Below are 22,644 nucleotides of genomic sequence, written 5' to 3'. Positions count from 1 at the left end.
ATTAGTATATGTTCCCGTCAGGTCTATTTGTATGTCAGGGTTAAAATTATATTTTTACTAGAGTATTTTTTATTTTCGTTCATGGGCGTCAGTTCTTCACTGCAAAAGTAATTTTGCTTTCTTCCTCATCGTTATATGTAAACCACATTATCACTTTTGATGTCAACCAATGTGTTGTTAATTTTTTAAAAACATATATATAAATATTACAAAGAGAAGACTAAGTTTCTTTGAACACTTCAATGCCATCAAAGTAAACAAAACACAAAAAAGAAATGACATTTAACCTCTTTTTCACTTATGGGTATCTCACCTTCACTTGTCAAGAAATGAAAAACAATTACCAACATAACTAAAAAACAATATAAATTAGGCCTATAACAGACAATGTTTAAATAATATATGCACCAATAGTGAAGAAGTTTGTTGCATGATCTTGCCGGAATCTGATGGTTAACAATGCAAAAGCTTTTACACTATTTATGTTAGACTCTAGTTTTAGTTTTCCATAGCATTGAAACTATGTTCTCTGTAATTTGGTGTAGTTTTTTATGATTGCAGTGCCACAAGAGGAAGAGTATATCAGCCACAAGATGAATTGGCAAAAGCTAGGCTTTCAGATGATGACATTTTCCGGGGTAAAGTTACAGATAAACGTAGGAGATTCATGAAGGGACAGATAAAGAGGGCAAGGATGTTTTTTGATGAGGCAGAGAAAGGAGTTGCAGAGTTAAACCCTGCTAGCAGGTGGCCAGTGTGGGCATCAAGTAATTCCTAAAGAAAAAAAATTGGATAAGTTGCCATTTTTGAGTTTAACGGAATATTATCTTTCCAACTTGTGAATCAAGAAATCCTTGATAGTACAAATTAACAAAGATGAGGAACAACTTGAGCTTCCTTTCTTTGATCAAGCTTGTCAACACCCAATTTCGTCCGGATAAGTAAATAATTAAAAATAAAGAGTAAGAGAATAATAATTAATGGTGGGTAAAAAGGGAAAAAATAATAACTATAATACCGGACACAATATTTTTGAAATGTTAGTTTAATATGGTAATTATTTGAATCAATATTATGCTAATAATTATAAACAGTAATTAAAATAATACATTAATATAATTTGCTGCGTCAGTTGCTTTTAAAGAGGAAAATATGATTTTTTTTAAATGGAAAAATTTTCTGACAATATTGATAATCAATGTTTTGAATATTATTTAATTTGTTTTCTGGCAACCAACACCATTTCTTTCCCTATTTTGTTTTATTGTCATTTAAGTCACAATTAAGGCAAGATTGACATAATATTACCGTGTGTATATAAATACGCACTCTGTCATAGAAAAAAGCGGACGAAAGAATAGAGAGAAGGAGAAACAGACAAAAATAATAAAAAGAGAGAAAGACAGTATAGAGAAAAATAAGTTCTCACCCGTAAGGGTTCTGTCAACGGCAATCACCAAAGAAGAAATAGAAGAGTATTGAAAGCTAAAAAGGTATGTCACCATTATTTTTTTTCCGTTTTTATTGTACTCTGAAGTTTTTCCTAAAGGTATTATTTTTCCTACTCACAAATAATGTTTTTTTAAAATTATAAATTTTTTTATAAGTATGTGTCGGCTTATGGCCAGTTTCTTTCTTTTTCTCGCCATTCTTAAATAATAAAAAAATACGAGATCTTTAAAACAAAAAAAAATGTCAATTTCAACCAAATATTTGTTGGGTTCGCTTTTCAAAAATCTAAATCAATCTATAATAACTTTTAAAACAAACTCACAAACCTTTTTCTACATAAAGAACTACGCGATCCCTGATTGTCCATCATAAATGGATATACGTAGGAGCAAGGTCAATCCTTGTCGGGTTCATAAAACAAAAAAAAAATATTTTTGTTTCTTAATAGTTTCTTTATTTTTTTAAAGGGAAAATTAAACATTTATCAAAACCATGTCAACTTTATACATTTTATTAAAGGTACTGCTTTTAGGCAGGCGCAGTAGGGTGCTAATATCTTCCTTACTCGTAACTGATTCCCGAACCTAAAATCTACTTTTCTCATACCATGTCTTATTTTTTGGTTTTCCATAATAAATTATGGTGGCGACTCCAAAATCTTTTCTTAATCCCGTTTGTTTTTCGGCTCGCCAGATGACGACTCCACTAGGGACGCTAAAGAATCAGGCCTTGTTAATTAAATGTGCAAAATTGGTGTGGTTTTACTTTATTTTATTTTATTCTATTTTATTTATTTTCCCTTTATTTATTATATATGATTGTCTTTATTTATTTTGGTAATTTATTTATATCCGTTTTTATTATTATTATTACTTGGCATATCATGAGTGGGACCCTATACCTGGGTCTAAGTGTAACACAGAATTAGAGGGGTTGTGTAGCGGTGTCACGTCTGGACTATTTCCAGTTTGGCTATCGTGAGAACCCCAGCCAGTGTCTGTTCTCTTTACATGCAATTTCATACCTAGTTGCGTTTCAACTGTTGTGGAAAAGCGGTGAAAAGGACCATAGCTCTGGTGGCCTTGATCTTAGGTTTAGGAAGCTTTCCCCGTGAGATTGCATATACAATGCTTAGACCTTAGGACGTTGGACCTACCTTAAAAGCATAAAACATGTTGTCCTTTAATCATTAGTTGGCACATGCATCTTCATGCATCGTATGCATTAACAACATTTTTATCATTTCCCATTCATTTTTTTTACATAACAATAAATGTGCATGTTTTATTTTAAATAAAAAGCAAAAACGAAAATTTCATGCTTTAATGAATAAATAAATAAGGCAAAATAAAAACCATTTAGTCTAATAAATAAATAGTTTAAACTTACAAAACTTTCATCATTTTCAATTTCTATCATAACGATATTAAGGACTTATGATTTCCGCCTATTTTTAGCATGCATCATTTTTATATTTTCGCATATTTAGTTTTCATCTAATTCAAATTAATAAAAATAGTATAAAGTTAAATAAAAAACAACGGCGGGACCTCCACGACATCCTTATAGGACTCGAGCGAACTCTGAGGCTATGGAAGTTTGGGAAGAAGAATGTGAAGCTATAAGGGCCGATATTAGCCAACTAAAAGATCAAGTCGGTCAAATCTTGGAGGCTTTGAAAACCATGAAGAGTGCAGGAGAGACTTCGTTTGTAAAGGCCGAGGATAATGCTCACCCTCCAATACATAACGTTGTAGGCACACAATTCATGTTTCCAATGTATGGTTTTCCACCAGGTTACACACCACCCACTGGAGATCATTCAGAGGCAGAGCACACTTCTTTGGCATTTCCCATAACAAATGGTTTACTTCCCATTAGTACTCAAGGGCCTATCCTCACGATAGAGACGAAGATGAATGAAACGTCCAAGTCTCCTCACACAATTGTTGCACATGATGTTTCGACTAAGGCCACCATACACACGGACACAGAAGAAGAGAAAAGTAAAGTTGAAGTACTGGAAGACAGGCTAAAAGCCATAGAGGGGTTTGAAAGTTACGGGTTTGGTGACGTGGCGAAGTTGAGTTTGGCCCCAGGAGTGACAATTCCGCACAAGTTCAAGGTGCTAGAATTCGAGAAGTACAAGGGTAACACATGCCCCAAGAACCACTTGACCATGTATTGCCGAAAAATGGCTGCTTACGCTCATGATGAAAAATTACTTATCCATTTCTTTCAAGACAACTTGGCCGAAGCAGCATTGAGTTGGTATACACATCTGGAATCCTCTCATATCCGTTCTTGGGCAGATTTGGCAAACGCCTTTGTAAGGCAGTACAAATACAATGTGCACGTCGCGCCAGACAGGTTACAATTACACCACATGGAAAAGAAAGAAGAGGAGTCTTTTAAGGAGTATGCACAATGATGGAGAGAATGGGCAGCGCAGGTTGAGCCACCTTTATACGACAAAGAGATGGTTGCAATGTTTGCGAAAGAATCGAGATCGGGCTGAAGAATGGGAAAATTACATCTCAAGCCACCACTCCAAAAAAATCCATTTTTAATCCGGAAAAAGAGAAAGAACGGGGAGTACATGCAACGTCAACAATATCCATATGGGAAGGTCATGCGCCCACTCATGTCTATCAACCAAGTCTGAGTTACCCTCCTTATGTGAACAATACAGTGTTTGGTCCCAAAACAATATCTCAACCGCCAGGATATTATCAACCACAACAGGCTTCTAATAATGCCTAGGGCACTGGAGCCGGCTTGGGTTCCGATCATAACGTTGACCAAAGGGCTCATCCTAGGAGGAACCCAGAGAAAAAATTCACTCCCATTCCTATGACATATACGGAACTGTTACCCCATCTCCTTAAGAAAGCTTTGGCCAGTGTTCGTCCCATGAAACCCTTACGACCTCTATACTCCAAAAGTTTTGATGCAAATGTGAGATGTCATTTTAACGGGGGAAGCATTGGGCATTCAACGGAAAAGTGCACGTCCCTTAAATTCAAAGTACAATCTCTAATTGATGCAGGATGGTTGAAGTTCCAAGAGGATAAACCTAGTGTTGAAGTCAATCCCCTTGCCGAGCATGAAAATACCTCAACAAATGCCATCGCGGTTGGACGACACAAGCTAGTAAAGAATGTAAGTGAAATTCGAAGTTCTAAAAGGTTCATTTTTGAAAATTTGGTAAAACTGGGTTTGCTAAGGAGCAAAGGTGACCTTGAGAAGGCGTGTGGAGTACATCCAGGAGCCGAGCATTTCATTAAGGAGTGTACCAAGTTTAGAAGCATTCTCCAAGATCTGATCGACAGAAATTTCCTACAAATATACCACAAGGATAAAGAAGAAGATGTATTTGCAAACCCAAGAGTTGAAAGATAAAGTATTTGTCTGTGATGCTTATTGAAATGTAATTGTTTTTAATTAACCTCACTGCTTTGCCCAGAGCCTTGGGGTTCGTGCGTTACGGGTTGACACTTTCTTTTGCATTTGGTTTAACATTAAATCATGTTTGTTTCGTTTTTTTCATCATCTCGTGTCTTAAATTTTTTTAACTCAAATAATTCGGATATGACAATGAATGTTTTGAAAACAATAATGTTGATTTTCCTAATTTTGAGCACCCTATCAATAACATGGAAGATGATTATGATTGACCCATAACTCTCTCCAATGTTAATAAGATTTATGAAGTAAGATTCTAAAGAAATAAAACCCCATCAAGGAGAGGTTGAAATCTTTAATATAGGAGAAGAAAGCGAGAGATAAGAGGTAAAGGTCGGCACTAGCATAAAGAAAGAGTTCAACACGAGTTACTACTCAAGCTAGAATGTCTTCAGAATCAATGATGAAGTACGAAAGCAATTTGATGTGAGATTCTTAGCCGGGGCAAAATACTCCCAATGGGTGGAGAGTATCGTGTCGAAGAAGGACGATAATGAGCAAATGTGTGTCGACTATTGTGATTTAAAGATAATTTCTCATCGCCGCAAACCTGAACAATCAAACTTCACATCGTCGCCCAAAAATGAATGGGGCAGTTAAGGCCGTTAATAAAAAATATCAAGAGGATTGTACCTTCGATTTACTCGGTTACTACACATCGGTACGCATGTCGACTGGGGCAACACCTTTTTCTTTGGTATATGGAACAGAAGCAGTACTACACTTCGAGGTAGAAATCCCATCCCTACAAGTGTTAGTGGAAACCAGTTAGAAGAAGCAGATTGAGTTCAAACCCAGTTTGATCAACTCAATCTCATTGAGAAAAAAGATTGACCGCAACATGTCAGGGGCAACTATACCAGCAAAGGGAATTCCAAGAAGGTGAATTGGTCCTAAAAAAGATTTTGCCAATACCAAAGGATCACAGGGGCAAGTGGACTCCAAATTATGAAGGCCCGTATGTGGTAAAGAAGACTTTTAGTGGTGATCCACTTATGCTCACCAAAATGGATGGAGAGGGGTTGCCCTTGCCAGTTAATTCTGGCGCAATCAAAAAAATTCTAATGATTCCATGATAGGGAATGCTTTTAAAGTGGAATTGACAATATTATATTGTTTTATTCAATAAATCTTTTTTCATCTCTTTCATAAGTTCGTTCTTAACTTTCAAAATGCCTCCCGAAAATAATAAGCATCACAGGAAGATTCACTGGGTGTGAGTTTATTCTTAAAGGATGTCATGGAATTAAAACAAAACGGGAAGTATTTGGGTCTCACATGAATTTTCACCCATACACTCATGCATTCATCATAGTGCAGGCATCATCATGGGAAAAGCATGGCACACCATGCATCGCCAACATTCAACAGGAATTCGTGAATTCGATAGAATACAGTTCAAGGAAAATACATCAGTGACAAAATTCAAAAATTTTCAAAAAAAAAAGAACAAAAGAAAAAAAAATATTTGTTTCGAGATTGTCAAAGCCCAGTTTTCATCCTGGCACCAAAGCCCAGTTTTCATCCTGGCACCTAAGCCCAGTTTTCATCCTGGTACCTAAGCTCAGTTTTCATCCTGGCACCAAAACCCAGTTTTCATCCTGGCACCAAAGCCCAGTTTTCATCCTAGCACCCAAAAAAAAAATTATACGAGGTTTGTGCGCCTCCCCCATCAAGTTTTACAAGGTTCGTGCGCCTCAGCATCAAGTATTCACGAGGTTCATACACCTCTCCAGCAAAGTTCATAGGGTATGACACACCCTCCACAAGTGTCACGGCTATTCTACAAAGTCCACAAGGTTGCTACATTCTCTACCAGGTACGCTTCGAGGTAATCTCTTTCCTTTTCTTTAGACCCAAACAAAATTAGTGTCTTTATCTTTATTTAGCTTTTACTATGATAACACAAAAACTCTAAGGTTCATGTTATCTAGCAAAATCCAAATAAAAAGGGGCAGCTGTCAACACCCAATTTCGTCTGGGTAAGTAAATAATTAAAAATAAAGAGTAAGAGAATAATAATTAATGGTGGGTAAAAAGGGATAAAATAATAACTATAATACCGGACACAATATTTTTGAAATGTTAGTTTAATATGGTAATTATTTGAATCAATATTATGCTAATAATTATAAACAGTAATTAAAATAGTATATTAATATAATTTCCTGCGTCACTTGCTTTTAAAGAGGAAAATATGATTTTTTTAAAATGGACAAATACTACAGTGTGTATATAAATATGCACTCTGTCATAGAAAAAAGGGGACGAAAGAATAGAGAGAAGGAGGAACAGACAGAAATAATAAAAAGAGAGAAAGACAGTATAGAGAAAAATAGGTTCTCACCCGTAAGGGTTCTGTCAACGGCAATCACCAAAGAAGAAATATAAGAGTATTGAAAGGTAAAAAGTTATGTCACCTCTACACCATTATATTTTTTTCCATTTTTATTGTACTCTGAAGTTTTTCCTAAAGGTATTATTTTTCCTACACACAAATAATGTTTTTTTTAAATCATAAATTTTTTTATAAGTATGTGTCGGCTTATGGCCAGTTTCTTTCTTTTTCCCACCATTCTTAAATAATAAAAAAATACGAGATCTTTAAAAGCAAAAAAATGTCAATCTTGTTAAACTAAATCTTTGTTGGGTTCGCTTTTCAAAAATCTAAATCAATCTATAATAATTTTTAAAACAAACTCACAAACCTTTTTCTACATAAAGAACTACGCGATCCTTGATTGTCCATCATAAATGGATATACGTAGGACAAGGTCAATCCTTGTCGGGTTCATAAAAAAAAAATATTTTTGTTTCTTAATAGTTTCTTTATTTTTTTTAAGGGAAAATTAAACATTTATCAAAACCACGTCAACTTTATACATTTAATTAAAGGTACTTCTTTTAGGCAGGCACAGTGGGTGCTAATACCTTCCTTACTCGTAACCGATTCCCGAATCTTTTCTTAATCCCGTTTGTTTTTCGGCTCGCCATCTCGTCGCGATCCCGGTTGCGACAAAGCTACAATCACCAAAGCAACTTATGGCTTCTAAATTAACAATGTATATGGTAATCACATCAAAACCATTAAACTAAATAGAATAACTATTTACTCATTAAACAAAACATAATAACTACTTACCCTTTTGTGGTGCTTTCCTTTATGAATCCCAAAAGCTTCCTCCACTTATCTTACCCTTCGAATACTTTGCAGTTCTATATCACACAAATTCAACCAGAGAAAATGATATGAAATATATATATAATTAATAATATAAATTATATGTTATAGTCCTTAAAGATTGCCTAAACATACCTTAACACGCCTCTTAATGTTCACTCAATGTCCTAATAATGCACCAAAGTATTCCACAACACACCAACCAAACCAAACCCCATTTTGTGCCTGAAATACTAAAGAACAAAAGGGTTTAGGATTTTCTCATTTTACAAATGAAATCACTTAGGAATGAACAAAATTTACTTACCACAACAATCATCAATTCAGCATATCTACAACATCGAACACTGAAAGATGCTTAGACATTTGAACTTCTTCTTCTCTGTGAATCACCACAACATTAAACCACTACACACCAAAGAAATAAAGATATATATTAAAGGAACAACATTCTAGACTTAGCATAGAGTCACTGAGACTGAATGACGGCGACCCAAAATCAGAGTGCGAGAACAGCAGTCCTAGGGTTCCTCTACAACTGGAAGATCACGGCGGCGTTGACGGAGAACACGATTACCCAACAACGGCACCACGACTAGAACACCACGATTGGAGGCAGGGACTCCTACGGTTTGAGCGACAAAGATGATGGTTTGAGATTAAGCCTATGATTGATGACAATCGCTTGATGACAAGAATGGCCAGAGAAGAACCAAATTTACTAAGCATTAAGGTTTAATTTACTTACCCGATTAAGCTACTCAACGCCCAACAACGACACCGCACCCAACAATGAGCCCCAACCATAGTGTTTGATGAAGGATTGATGAAGGTCACAATAATAGATAGAGATAGACGAGGGAGAACCAACGCACGATCTACACCTACAACGAAGAGGGCTCTAGAGAGCAACACGCACACCGAAGATGGCTCCATAGAAGGACACCGAACTGAGACCGAAGATGGTTCGAAAGAGAAAGGAAAGCGTGATGGTTCGACAGAGAAGAAATCTCGAGGGTTCGAGAAAGAGAGGAAAGCTCGAGGTTGAGAAATGACACCCAGCTTCCACTTAATCAGAACTATATTTTTTTTAAATAATTATTTCCCTGATCCATATATAATATCCGTAGATAACACCTGGTTCTAACTACAAACGGATAATACCACTTATATACGGATCCCATCCTTGGGTAATTTTCCTGCTATCACGCGCCAACCTTATATACGGAATTTATATACGGAACATTTGTATATAAATAGAGTTTAACAGAGCAAAAAGGTTATTAAGTTAATAGGACCAGACTTTAAAAAAGTCCATTTAAAACATCCTGGTCCATTAGCTTAAGCACTATGTCTCTATCTAAAACTCAGTTTCAGATTTTCTCTACCTTCTCTCTACCACAAGTCTATCTTCTCTCTCCAATATCTCTTCTTTGAACCGTTTAATCTCTGCTCAGGTGCCGCCAAAACGTCCGCAACGTAGTGGGCTTCGAAACTAACCGATTCATTTCGGGTTCTAAGCTGGTAAGTCCCTCCATGCAACCTCTTCTTCGTTCTTGAACTGGGACATGCATTTTGCTGGTTGCATGTGCCTTAAGCTTTCTCCTTTTCCATTTTTTCCACTCCATTCTAGCTCTAAGAGTTGGTTCCATCACCATTTTGGTGGGTTATAGGGTTTTATTGAGTTCTTGCGGTGAAGGAACTGTTCTAGTGTTCTTGCGAGCTATCTAGTCAAGTTACTCTAAGGTAAGGGGAGGTAGAATACTTCTTTAAATTTCTTACATGAGGTGTATGTATATTGGATTCTGAATGGATGCACTGTTTGGAGTTGTATTTTGCGTTTTGAGTATGTTGTATTGTATGTGTTGATATGTGAAATCCATGAATCTATGCTGTGATGTTTGGAATTGTTTTGGATGAGTTGGAATTGCTAAAATTTGTCAAAATGAGGTGATTGAAGGGTGGAATCTGGTATGACTTTGGTTGGATAGAAAATTTGGAGTTTTAGTAGTTTTTAGGTCATTTTGAGACAAAGTGAGGTAGTGATTTTGAGCATTTGAGGTCTAGAGCGTAATTGGGTTGTTGGGGCAGTCTTAACTAGTGTATTGTGACTTGTTTGAGTCACTAAATTGATCAAAATAGATGCAAAGCAGTGGGATTGGGTTTTGGGTCCCTAAGTTGGGAAAATTGGTGTTTTAGAGTTGAAATTTGAGTTTTGATTACTTTAGAATGGCAGTAGGAATGTTTAGAATCATTTAGATAAGTTTAATTGGTAAAAAACAAGAATTAAGGGTGCTAGAAGTTAGTGAAAATGGTTAGAAATGGTCATGTTGGGTTATGTCCGCAATTATGCAGAATTCTGTAGAATTCTGCAGAACGATGGAGTTGACCGTTCGGTCTTGTGCTGCTCTCGGTCATAACTGGGTTGGTCTCTTTTGAGTCTTACCAGTTCATGACCGTTCGGTCTCTCAAAGAGTGTCCGATCTTGTACTGGCACTCGATCTCTCAAAGAGTGTTCGGTCTTGTACTAGCACTTCGTCTTTTAAAGAGTGTTCGGTCTTGTACTGGAACTCGGTCTCAAAGCTCGAAGTGCTCGGCCAAAGCTCTAAGTGTTCGGCCAAAGTTCTAAGTGTTTGGCTAAAGATCATAGCGTTCAGCCCAAGCTCTAAGTGCTCGGCCAAAGCTCTAAGTGTTCGGCCAAAGCTCATAGCGTTCAGCCAAAGCTCTAAGTGCTCGGCCAAAGCTCTAAGTGCTCGGCCAAAGCTCTAAGTGTTCGTCCAAAGCTCATAGCGTTCGACCAAAGCTCTAAGTGTTCGGCCAAAGTTCTAAGTGTTCGGCCAAAGCTCATAGCGTTCGGCCCAAGTTCTAAGTGCTCGGCCAAAGCTCATAGCGTTCGGTTCAAGTTCTTTAGCCATTGTTTTGGGTAAATTAAGTGTCTGTGATGAGTTTCATGTAAAGTATGATTGTTGTAATGTGATTTAAGTTGAAAGTATGTGAAGGTATGAAGTATTGTTGTGTTGAAAGTGAAAAGTATCAGTACTGGACGTAATTCCATGATCCTCAAGGGGGGATACATGGTGGTGCCCTTCTAGTGTGTTTAGAATGAATTGCATGGTAGCTCAGTCTTGGGGGTTTTCCTGACGCTCCAATGATCTTTCATTCTCAAGTAGAGAGGATTGATCCATGTGGTGAGGAGTAGCAGGAGGTCCTAGTCTTGGGTGCTTCCAGTATGGCCCAAGGTGAGTGATAACGGACTAACCTCATGAGTGTGGTAGGGTGAAACCCATTGGCAATGGCGTTGCAAAGTATTAGAGGCCACCACGAGTGCATAACCCGTCATAGCTCGACAATCATTCTAACTGCAGACGAGTCAAGTGTAAAGTGTAACAAGTGGTGTTGTATGGTTCTTTAACGTTGAATTAAACTTGCATGTTATGTGTGACTGTTTTAACATGATTTTTATATATCTAGCTCACCCTTCTGCTTGTGTTTCTCTGTTGTGTGTGTTGTGTTTCTGTTGCAATGATCATCTACTTGGATGTGAGCAGAGATGGATGAGGTACCCCTAGAGCAGGCCCTGGATGGTAATGATGCTGCAGCTTAATTTGTTTAGGAATTTCTTAACTAAGTTCTATTGTTTTGAAATACTCTGTTAAGCAGGAAGTTTTTAAATTATGGCTTATTTTGGATGACTGTAAGCTTAACAACTTATTTGTAAGTCTACTCTAACTGTTTTCTTTATTAAAAATGTGGACCTACTACATTATATTTCTATATAATCTGGGACGCTACAATAAATGTTTCTTCTGTGACCTTTCATGAAACTGTAACATCTCGTTCTCTTTATTTTTGTTGGATTTGATATAAAGAAAATTCTAGCCTTCTTTTCACACATCTTTTCTTTTTCAGGATATTACTTTATTTGGTGAAGATCATAGTGAGTTAGACTTTGACAACATGTCATATGAGACAAGTATATTGTGTATATTATGGTTTATGAATGTTTTATGAGGTCTAGGATAGTAAAAACTAAGTGATTATGAAAATTTTTAATTTGCTAACTCTTTAAAATTGGACAATAGAAGCTTGTTGAGTATTTTCAAACGATTGGTAACGTAAGCATGGGTTTGTCAACAAAAATTATTGCAAGAGTGGTGAAGACAAAAAATTATTTCTTACCTAATAACTTGGAGGGAGTAACTTCAGAGGAACACGAAACTGATCTTTGCGTAATATGTCAGGTTTGAATTTTAGCACCATCAATAATTCAATACTTTGGGATCTATTAAACGTGTCTTATTTTTTGGTAATATTCATTCATCTTTTTAATTTACTTGATGTCATTCTTCGTTTGGGTATGGTATATTTCAAAAAGTATTTTGTTGTATATAATTTAATTTATCTTAAAGAAATTAAATTTATCATGTATGTATTCAAATACATTCTCTCTTTAATAATTAAAAAAAATATTATCCCTTAATTATTTTAAAAAAACGTACCTATAATAATTATCTATTTCACAAAACTATCGTTATATTATATTATCAAAATGCTAAGTATATCATGGTGAATTATCTTAAAAATATATGTACAAATCAAATAAAAAGTTGAATTGTAATATTTTATCAATATGTAACTAAGAAAATAAAATTTATCTTTTGTATATAGAGATACAGTGCACTTTTAGTTATATGTATGTTTTGTTTGTTAGAATTTAATTAAAATATAATGACTAAATTAAATAATAACCCAAATATATAAATATCAAAGGGGTAATCTTTCCATTATTATATAGATACACGGTTATATTTTTTCATATATATTTCTTTGCTTTTACTCTTAAATTACAAATACATATATATAGTTTTATTTTATGGAGAATAATCTTTATATGTCCTTTTTTTCCAATTATGTGGTAAATCCTAATGCCACCATATCAAATATAGTAGATATTTAGAATTGAATTTTAAAAGTCAAATTTATCTTTAACAATAAGATTTTCTTTTAATATAAATAGTTCATATTCATGTTACATTTACAAATGACACACTATTAATATTCCTTTCTCTTACTTACTTATCCTCTAGTATTTTTTTTAGTTTCTTATATTCATATGTTATTTCTTCAAAAAGAGAAACCTCTCTCAGAAATCTAAACAAATTGTGATTTCATCACGAAGTAAGTCTCTATTATTTTTATTTCATGTTTTAATTTGTTAGTGAGATGATCTTGGCTCCAATGTTTAGTCTTATTTCTTTTAATTTTCAGTTTTCCATCAACGGATTATTGTTGTTTGCTTTCAAATTTAATACTTTTTTTTTTGTACTTTTAGGTTACGTGTGGTGAGATGACATATTTTGGCTTAAATTTTTGTTTTTACTTTGAATTTTGGATCAACAATTTTATATAATCTTTTTTTATTATCAAAAAATTGGTTTATGCTAATATTCACAAGCACTTAGTACTTGTATGTACGTGAATATCTAGTTCTCATTTCTCATCTTGTTCTTTCAAATGGTTAATTTCTCTTATTATTTTAAATTTTTAATTATTATTTTCAAGGTAACTAATTTTATTCACAATATTTGGTATAATAGGACTAAATGACATCATCAAATATGTCTTTGGAGGTGATAGTGTCCGTGAGAACAACTAATCTAGAATCTCATTACATTCTAGATGTTTATGAAAATGAGATAATGCACAGAATGACAAAATACGATGGACACCAACCTAATCTTAACAAAGATGTTGCAGTTTCATCTAGCTTGGTTGAATCTTTGAATCCACATTTCAATGTTTCGGCTGCTAATTTTGCAATTTCTCCTGACAATGCAAGGCACACTTACATTAGCAATCCCTTGTTCCCATCCTATTGTGTCGAGGGATATATGATGACACATGACTCTAACGGTTTGATTCTAGGAAATTATTTTGGTGATCAACACTATCAACCTGTTTCACCTATCTAGTTAGACCATCTACAGTACCATCCCTTTTATTATCAAACACACCTTGTGCAGGAGGCCAGAAGTGACTCAATGAACTTTGATGCTCCAGTAATTGCTCCAGCATTTGGAATTCCAACAAATCCTCCAAGAAGTTTTTCAATACCCTTACAAAATGCACCATTCACGAGTACACATATTCACCAACCTCCACCTCTTGGACATCGGATAAATGTTTCTTCTGTGGCCTTTCATGAAACTGTAACATCTCGTTCTCTTTATTTTTGTTGGATTTGATATAAAGCAAATTCTAGCCTTCTTTTCACACATCTTTTCTTTTTTCAGGATATTACTTTATTTGGTGAAGATCATAGTGAGTTAGACTTTGACAACATGTCATATGAGGCAAGTATATTGTGTATGTTATGGTTTATGAATGTTTTATGAGGTCTAGGATAGTAAAAACTAAGTGATTGTGAAATTTTTTAATTTGCTAACTCTTTAAAATTGGACAATAGGAGCTTGTTGAGTATTTTCAAAGGATTGGTAACGTAAGCGTGGGTTTGTCAAACAAAATTATTGCAAGAGTGGTGAAGACAAAAAATTATTTATAACCTAATAACTTGGAGGGAGTAACTTCAGAGGAACATGAAACTGATCTTTGCGTAATATGCCAGGTTTAAATTTTAACACCATGAATAATTCAATACTTTGTGATCTATTAAACGTGTCTTATTTTTTTGGTAATATTCATTCATCTTTTTAATTTACTTGATGTGATTCTTCATTTGGGTATGGTATATTTCAAAAAGCATGTTAATTTTTCTTTTTGGCCTATTAATTGGATTACATATGAATTATTTCACCGGATGAATTTAAAAACAATAAGGAGATAGGAATTCTGCAATGCCAACATAAATTCCATGGAGATTGCATAAAGAGATGGTTAAATGAAAAAGCTGTTTGTCCCATCTGCAATAATAATCATGTTGTATAGATGTTAATATGTTAACTTTAGGAATTTGTAATGTCAATTGTTTTTAGTTTTCACACAAATAATTGGATGTAATGCTTCCTTGTATGTAACAACAAAATTTGGTTTACATTCATAAATTTTTGAATGTCCTACTTTCATATCTTCTTACATAGATTGTTGAATGTCTTATTTTCAAGTATGTGATGAAAAAGAATTTTTTTATATTGTAACATTTTTTTGTCCGTTGTCTGTGTCACGTACATACATAAATCGTGTTAATTTAATGTGACAACATTTTTATAAATTGAACTGTAAAATAAATTCACTAGTCATTGTTTTATCATTTTAATCAAGAATATATTTCCTTCTATATTAAAAGTTTTAGAAGATGTAATTTTTTTTAACAATTGGATCATATAGATTAATTACATATTTTATTTTTAATTTTGTAAAATTTTAATAGTTATGTAGAAATAAATGTAGTTTTTTTTAGGGTTAAATATGTTTTTAGTCCCTTAAGTATCACACGATTTTGTTTTTAGTCCCTACTCAAAACTTTGATGGTTTTTAGTCCTTATAGTTTTGAAACTCTGACTATTAGTCCTTAAAATTGGACGGTGTTATGTTTTAGTGGATGTGTCAAACAGCGATGCCACGTGATCATTGAGCTGCCCTCTTCACTCTCTGCTACGTTGGATGTTTAAGTGTTGAACTGAGATTAAGTCTATTAATTACGTTTTGTTCGTTCAAGAGCACTTCGTGATCTTTTATAAATGAGATTAGAAGAAGCTGGGTTCTTCTTCGTGGTTGTAGTTGGGGGCAAAGAAGTTGGGTACATCTGAAGGTTGGAGTTGGTGTTCTTGAGGAGGTAAGTTCATATGTTTTGGTTTTGCTCTTCTTCTGTTCTTCGTGTCAATATCAAGATTTGGAATATAGGGTTTGGGTGGGCAGGAAAGTTGATAAAGGGATTGCTTTGTTGCAGTGAAATGAAAGGTGAGAGTGGAGGAAATGGTTGGACGCGAAGGTCAATTGGTTCGGGAAAGTTGCAAAGCTGTGGATCATCTTCACGGTTACCTTCTTTCTCACGACCAACAAATTGGTCAATTTGTTTGTGGAAAGGGTGGAGCAGTGAAGTGCAGTGCATTTGAGTGGTTGAAAGTGGAAACCGAAATCGCCAAGCTGGAAAAAAAAAAGACACCTTTTTCCCTGTCACTCCCTTATCGCCTCCTTTCCCTTCCACACCAACCCACATTACCATTACCACTCACACATGGCCTCAACAACAACACAACCATACTGATAATAAAAAGCAACACCGTGCGCACATTACCACTGCTTCCCATGGATTATTCATCCACACTCTAAACGCAACCAAAAAACATGTTTGGGATTATGTGATTTTCGGGGTTTTTCTCCGCCGCAATGTTCGTCATTGTTCTTATCATTCTCTCCCCGTCTTTCCAATCTGAAGCAATTAGATCCTCCCACCGATTTTCCTTCCGGAAAGCCCTCCCCTTCCGTAATGCACACGAATGCGCCTGGGTTTCCGCCCAAACAAAAGAGTCTACGACCATTCTTTAGTCCACGTCGCCATAACTCTCGACGTCGAATATCTCCGCGGTTCGATCACCGCGGTGCACTCCATCCTCCGCCACGCCCTCTGTCCGGAGAACGTCTTCTTCCATTTCCTCGTCTCCGACACCAATCTTCAAGCCCTGGTGGACGCGAAGGTCAATTGGTTCGGGAAAGTCGCAAAACCAAAACATATGAACTTACCTCCTCAGTTCAGCACTGAAACATCCAACGTGGCAGAGAGTGAAGAGAGCAGCTCAATCATCACGTGGCATCGCCGTTTGACACATCCACTAAAACTTAACACCGTCCCATTTTAAGGACTAATAGTAAGAGTTTCAAAACTATAACGACTAAAAACCATCAAAGTTTTGAGTAGGCACTAAAAACAAAATCGTGTGATACTTAAAGGACTAAAAACATATTTAACCTTTTTTTTTATTGATTTATGTTGTTTAGACATCAAAATAGTTATAACAGAAAAAATTATATGAATGTTGTATATTCTGTTTTAACAAAATTAATAGAGTACGATTATATTCATTACTAAGATTATTAAAAAAATAAAAAAAGACTTCTCTAATAAATAAAAAGAATTGTATACTAATTTTGTTAGGAACTATACTTGAAATAAAAATATTATCTTAAAACTAAAACTTTATATATATATTAACATAAAAATTATTAGATATATATTTATACATAAAAGTAAGATCATATTAATACAATCTTATCCATGTAAAAAATTGAGATTTTACCTATTAAGAAATATTATTATTCGTTTTGATATCAATTTTCTCTTCGAATAAAATAAGATCTCATTTATGAAACATATAATTAAGTCTAAAAATCTGAAGAGTTAATTATAGATATATATATTTTGTAGTATATAATTTAATTTATCTAAAAGAAATTAAATTTATCATGTATGTATTCAAATACATTCTGTAACATCCCAAAATATAGTAATTACCATAAATTAGAATTAATTACAATTAACAGTAACAACATGCAGTTTTACACTAATTACGAGAATTACAAAACCGAACGTTCTTACGTACAGAGGTAAAATACCATGCAGCAGTATTTCAAAGTTTAAAGACGAACGGTTTTACAAACTTTAACCGAACGTCCAAAAAATCTAGCAGAGCAAAAAAAACTACAACTAACGAGCGCTCTAGGGCTCGGCTTTAACCTCTACTTCGACTAGATTGGCGTCCTCCAAATTTTCTTCTTCCAGCGCTTCTTCAAGCAACGCCTCTCTGTCTGCTCACATCCACACGGATGATCATTGCATAGACAAGACGAACGTTCAAGGACGAACGACAACACAAGAAAGAGACACAGGGTAAGCTTAAGTAGTTTAATTCATACAACCCATATAACAATTTCACATAAGCAATTAACATACGAGACATACAACAATACATCAAAGCATAAAATAAATCATCCAAACTCTCATAGGACCGACCGTCCGGACTATATGAATCCATGTAACTACAGGCGTTCTTGCACTTGGGTGGTGTGGTAACTGGAAACACTCATCAGCTGCCACCCAAGGTTAGCCCTATCAGTCCAAAGTACTCAAGAGGACTAGGGCCTCCTGCCATTCCCACACATGACCTACTCCCCTCTACTTGAGGACGAGCTCTCACGGAATATCAGGATGAACAGCCATCAGTAATTTTACCATGGTCATACTATACAACTCATCATATTCAAATCAGAGAGACGTTCCTCCTTGGAACGCTCGTTCAAATTCCAAACTCATAGTTTCATCTCATATATGGTTCGCACATTATATACTTCCCTCAACATCACATTTTCATTCTTAGTTCCACTTCCCTAAAAAGACGAACGTTCAGCCCCCTTCGTAATGAGGACGAACGTTAATATAGTACAGAGAGAGAGACTAGTTTCTGACAGAAAGAAGACGAACGTCCTTCCAATGGCGGACGTCATGAACACTTGAATCAGTTAAATGACTGATTCTAGAACGATTCAACTGATACTTGGAATAACTTAAATTTCAAGGACATTAGTTTAAATCTAATTGAATAAAGACATCATAAGACTTTTAGATATTAAAACGGATACGAATTTATAAGAGGTACTACCCGCCAGTCAATGACCGGACGCGGTAGCGGATATCAATTTACTGTTTGGACGAACGCTAATTAACTTTATGGACGAACGCTATTTCCATTCAGGACGAACGCTACTATCGCTCGTTGTAGTTTACAGAAAGGACGAGCGTTCGGTCTGAGACCGAACGCCACTTAGGACGAACGCTCGATACAAGACCAAGAGTCCATTTGGACGAACGCTCAGTAGATGACCGAACACTAATTAGAACGAACACTCGATGTAAGACCGAGCGTTACAAATCTGAATTCAATTATTTAAAATCGTTGGACACCACTAGGATGAGCCGAACGCTCAAACCTAGACTTTCACAAGGGGACGCTCGTTCTTAAGCCGAATCCTTTCCAAATGAAAGAACTCTTATTTTAAATCATTTTCCGGAAAAGCCGAACGGTAGAAGACCGTTCGATGACGAGCGTGCATTATCAAAGTAAGGACTATTATATTTTCCAGATTTTTCATCTACAATAACTTCACATTTTTCATACGATTCATATCTTATAATTTATCCCCACCATAATCTCATACATTACAGAATTCATATTATCATACATAACTTACAGAAATCATCCATTTTCCAATTCATACGTTTCAGTCTCAACATATCGTTCATACAATATCACTCATACACAACCAGTACAACAGGGTTCGTTCAATCACAGTTAAACATCATGCATTTCATATATTCAGTACAATTCATGCTTTCACACACATTATACAGTATCAATTAAATTACTAAAGCTTCCCTTACCTGGTCTAGCAGTGAACTTCCAAATGCAATGGCTTTTGACTCGCCCAACTAGGGTTTTTCTACACTCAACGTGCTTCTCAAATGTTTCACTGCTTCTAACCAAAAGAAACGTAGGAGAACTTACACTACAAGAAAAATGTCATTTACATACGGATTATTATATACGGATCTAATTCGTAGATAAAAATTTTATTATATACGGATATTATATACGGATTATAAAATAAATAATAATAAAAAATTAAAAAATTAATTAACCTAACACAAGAAGCAGCTACTTTACAGCTTCTCGTTCGCAAGTTTTCATTCGTGCATCTTCAACCATGCGTATTTTCACCTCTCTGTTCAACCACATTTCATTTTCATTCACTGCCTCGCGTCTTCTTTGTTTTCTCTCGAGAGCGCCTCTCAACCATCCACAGGTTTGTTCATCACAGAATCACTTCATCCTCATAATCTTCATTTCTTCCTTTTACTTTCACTTTCATATGCATAACCACCTCTGAATCCTAGGGTTTTGTCCTCCTCTTTACTTTTCCTTCATTTTTAACCGATTAAAAGCACTTTTCTACTGATTAAAACCCTTTCTACCGTTTGCTCTTCGATTTCCATCGATTAAACCTGCATTTGCGTCGTTTAAACACTTTTGTACCGATCAATCTTGCGTTTGAACTGATTAATCGGTTCATATTGAGTTTCTCCCCATTTTTAGGGTTCTTTCGGTCTAGATTAGGGTTCGTTCTCCCTTTTAGAGTTTTTCCCCAATTGTTCCAGCTTCTATTCGTTTGTTTAGGGTTTTTTAATATTTTCTTCTGTTCATTCTCCGTTTCGCTCTCGATCTCGAGTTCGTCTCATTATTTTGCTGCGTTTGCTCAACAAGGAAGCTTCGAAGGAGTTCAAGTCGAGCCCGCGTCGCTCTTTTGGTCATCTCCTTGGAGGCTCTTCCATGAAGCACGATGGAGCATGCTACCAGAGATAAGTATTGCTTTCCTTGTTTCTATTTGTTTGTCTTCAATTGATTCAAGTTGATTGTTCTCTATTTTGATTTTTGTGTATCTGCTTGTTGAGTTTTCTTCAATTTTTCCGCGTTGTTAATGTTACTTTTCCTTTTATGTTTTGATCTGTTGTAACCTGCATTTTGTTTTCGTTCATTACTGTCTTGAGTTCTATTTTGTGATTTTGTTCATAAACTGTTTGTTTAAATGTCTAAGAGAGCTAATATGAGATTGTTCATTCTTGAATCTCAAGTTCTGTGTTTAGGTTTCAAAGTTGAATGTTCCTCTTTTCCTTTTTCTTATTCTCTCTTCTCATTTCTTCTTCCTCACCTAGAAGCCATCAAATCCTGGAATCCATTGTGCAATGGGACGTGAGAGGAAGCAATTATGTTCGAATGAAAACAGGGGAATAAGTTTGATGCAGTTGGAATTTAGGGTAGTAATGAATAATTGAGTTGGAAAGAGTAATATAGAGATAATATAGAGATAATATAGGTGTAGTGTAAATGGGTACTGTTTGAACTACGTGGAATCAAGACCTAAAAACAAAATTCAGAAAATGGGTTAAGGTAAAGAATTGTTGATATTTGAGTGGTGATGTGTGGTTTATTTTAATCTATTAAAATCATGAGAAAAGAAAACAAGTAATATTGGGACGCGAATTTAAAAGTGGTGAATGAATTGTCTTTATTCCTTAAATTGAGTTTGTATAAGTTAGGGAATGGAGATGCTATGCTTTCACGTACTGTTCGGTTAAAATTACAAAAACTCAATATATGGGTTTTAGAATGATTAGTGAAGAGCCAAGTATGACTTGATTATAAATTAGTTTTGGAAGAAAAGTACTTGGAATTGCTAGAATATTATATTAGTCAATGTATGCTTTGATTAAATGAGAACAGTGAAATGAACTCTTGATATGTTAGACAATTGATGAACCATAATTTTTTTAGTGATTAAATAATTGGATATAGTATGAACTGGTAGGGCAGGGGGTAAGATCATCACTAATGAGTAAAGACACTAATATGATATGTTGGGAAGCTTCTTTAGAAAGAAAATTCTGTATAAAAAAAAACCTTATTGTTTGCTGTCACGAAGACTTCCTGTTAGCTGCTATAAATTTTGTTTATATATTGTTGTCTTTGCTGTATAGACTACATAAATGCTACACTAAAAAAAAATTGCTGTCTTTGCTGTAAAATCTGCATAAAACCTTTGTTGTCTTTGCTGTAAAATCTGCATAAAATCTTTACTGTCTTTGCTGTAAAATCTGCATAAAACCTTTGTTGTCTTTGCTGTAAAATCTACATAAAACCTTTGCTGTCTTTGCTGTAAAATCTGCATAAAACTTTTGCTGTCTTTGCTGTAAAATCTACATAAAACCTTTGCTGTTATTGCACCTAATACCTTGCTGTTTGGGCTGTTCTGGATGCTATTATTGCAATTAAAACTTTGCTGTTTGCTGCCCAAAAAGTCTTGCTGTTTTGGTTAAAATGGTGCAGAATATCTTTGTTTTAAAGCTTTCTGTTTTTTACAGATGCAATGTGGTTATTGGCCAATAACCTTAAAGGGAAAATGCAATGTGGTGAAGTTGTTATCACGGTGATGGAGTCCAACGACAATATCAATCCAAGATGAACAAAATCCTTAGTGATTATTAGGAAATTATAGACTTGTCATTCTATGTTGTTTGACATGTTATTAATTGTAGAATTTATATTGTTTAACATCTTAGGAACAGTACAATCTATTTATGAATATTAGACATTTTGTAAACTTATTTGATAATGATTTTTAAGTAATATATATCTATTCTTAATGTGAAATGTTTGATATGGTGTTAAATAAAAGTTATTGTGATGGTTGGTTGTTATTACAAGTTTAATTGTAATCAATGTATGTGCAGGTGTTGAATAAAACAATTTTTTCTATAAACAATGTTACATACGGATTTTTCCGTATATAATTATATACGGATTTTTCTATATGTAATTATATACGGATTTTATATACGGATTTTTCCGTATATAATTACATACGGATTTTTCCGTATGTAATTATATACGGAAACATCCGTATATAATATTAGCTACGATCATTTTATATACGGATTTCTGTCCGTATATAATCCGTATGTAATACTATTTTATATACGG

The 22,644-nt window shown here is 34.9% G+C and overlaps 1 protein-coding gene across 1 annotated transcript; it reads left to right on the top strand.

The window, feature by feature from the left end:
* Positions 1–13,701: 13,701 nt before the first annotated feature.
* Positions 13,702–22,277, top strand: LOC128196688 (uncharacterized). Its single transcript, XM_052878190.1, has 4 exons — positions 13,702–13,937; positions 19,776–19,912; positions 20,371–20,469; positions 22,026–22,277. Exons 1-4 carry the CDS (start codon positions 13,702–13,704, stop codon positions 22,124–22,126), a joined length of 573 nt encoding a protein of 190 aa, XP_052734150.1. The 3' UTR covers positions 22,127–22,277.
* Positions 22,278–22,644: the final 367 nt, after the last annotated feature.

Source organism: Vigna angularis, chromosome 5, assembly GCF_016808095.1.
Source record: "Vigna angularis cultivar LongXiaoDou No.4 chromosome 5, ASM1680809v1, whole genome shotgun sequence".
In the NCBI taxonomy this organism is placed as follows: domain Eukaryota; kingdom Viridiplantae; phylum Streptophyta; class Magnoliopsida; order Fabales; family Fabaceae; genus Vigna; species Vigna angularis.
Note: the sequence above shows the minus strand (reverse complement) of the source record. Positions and strands in the feature narration are given on the sequence as shown.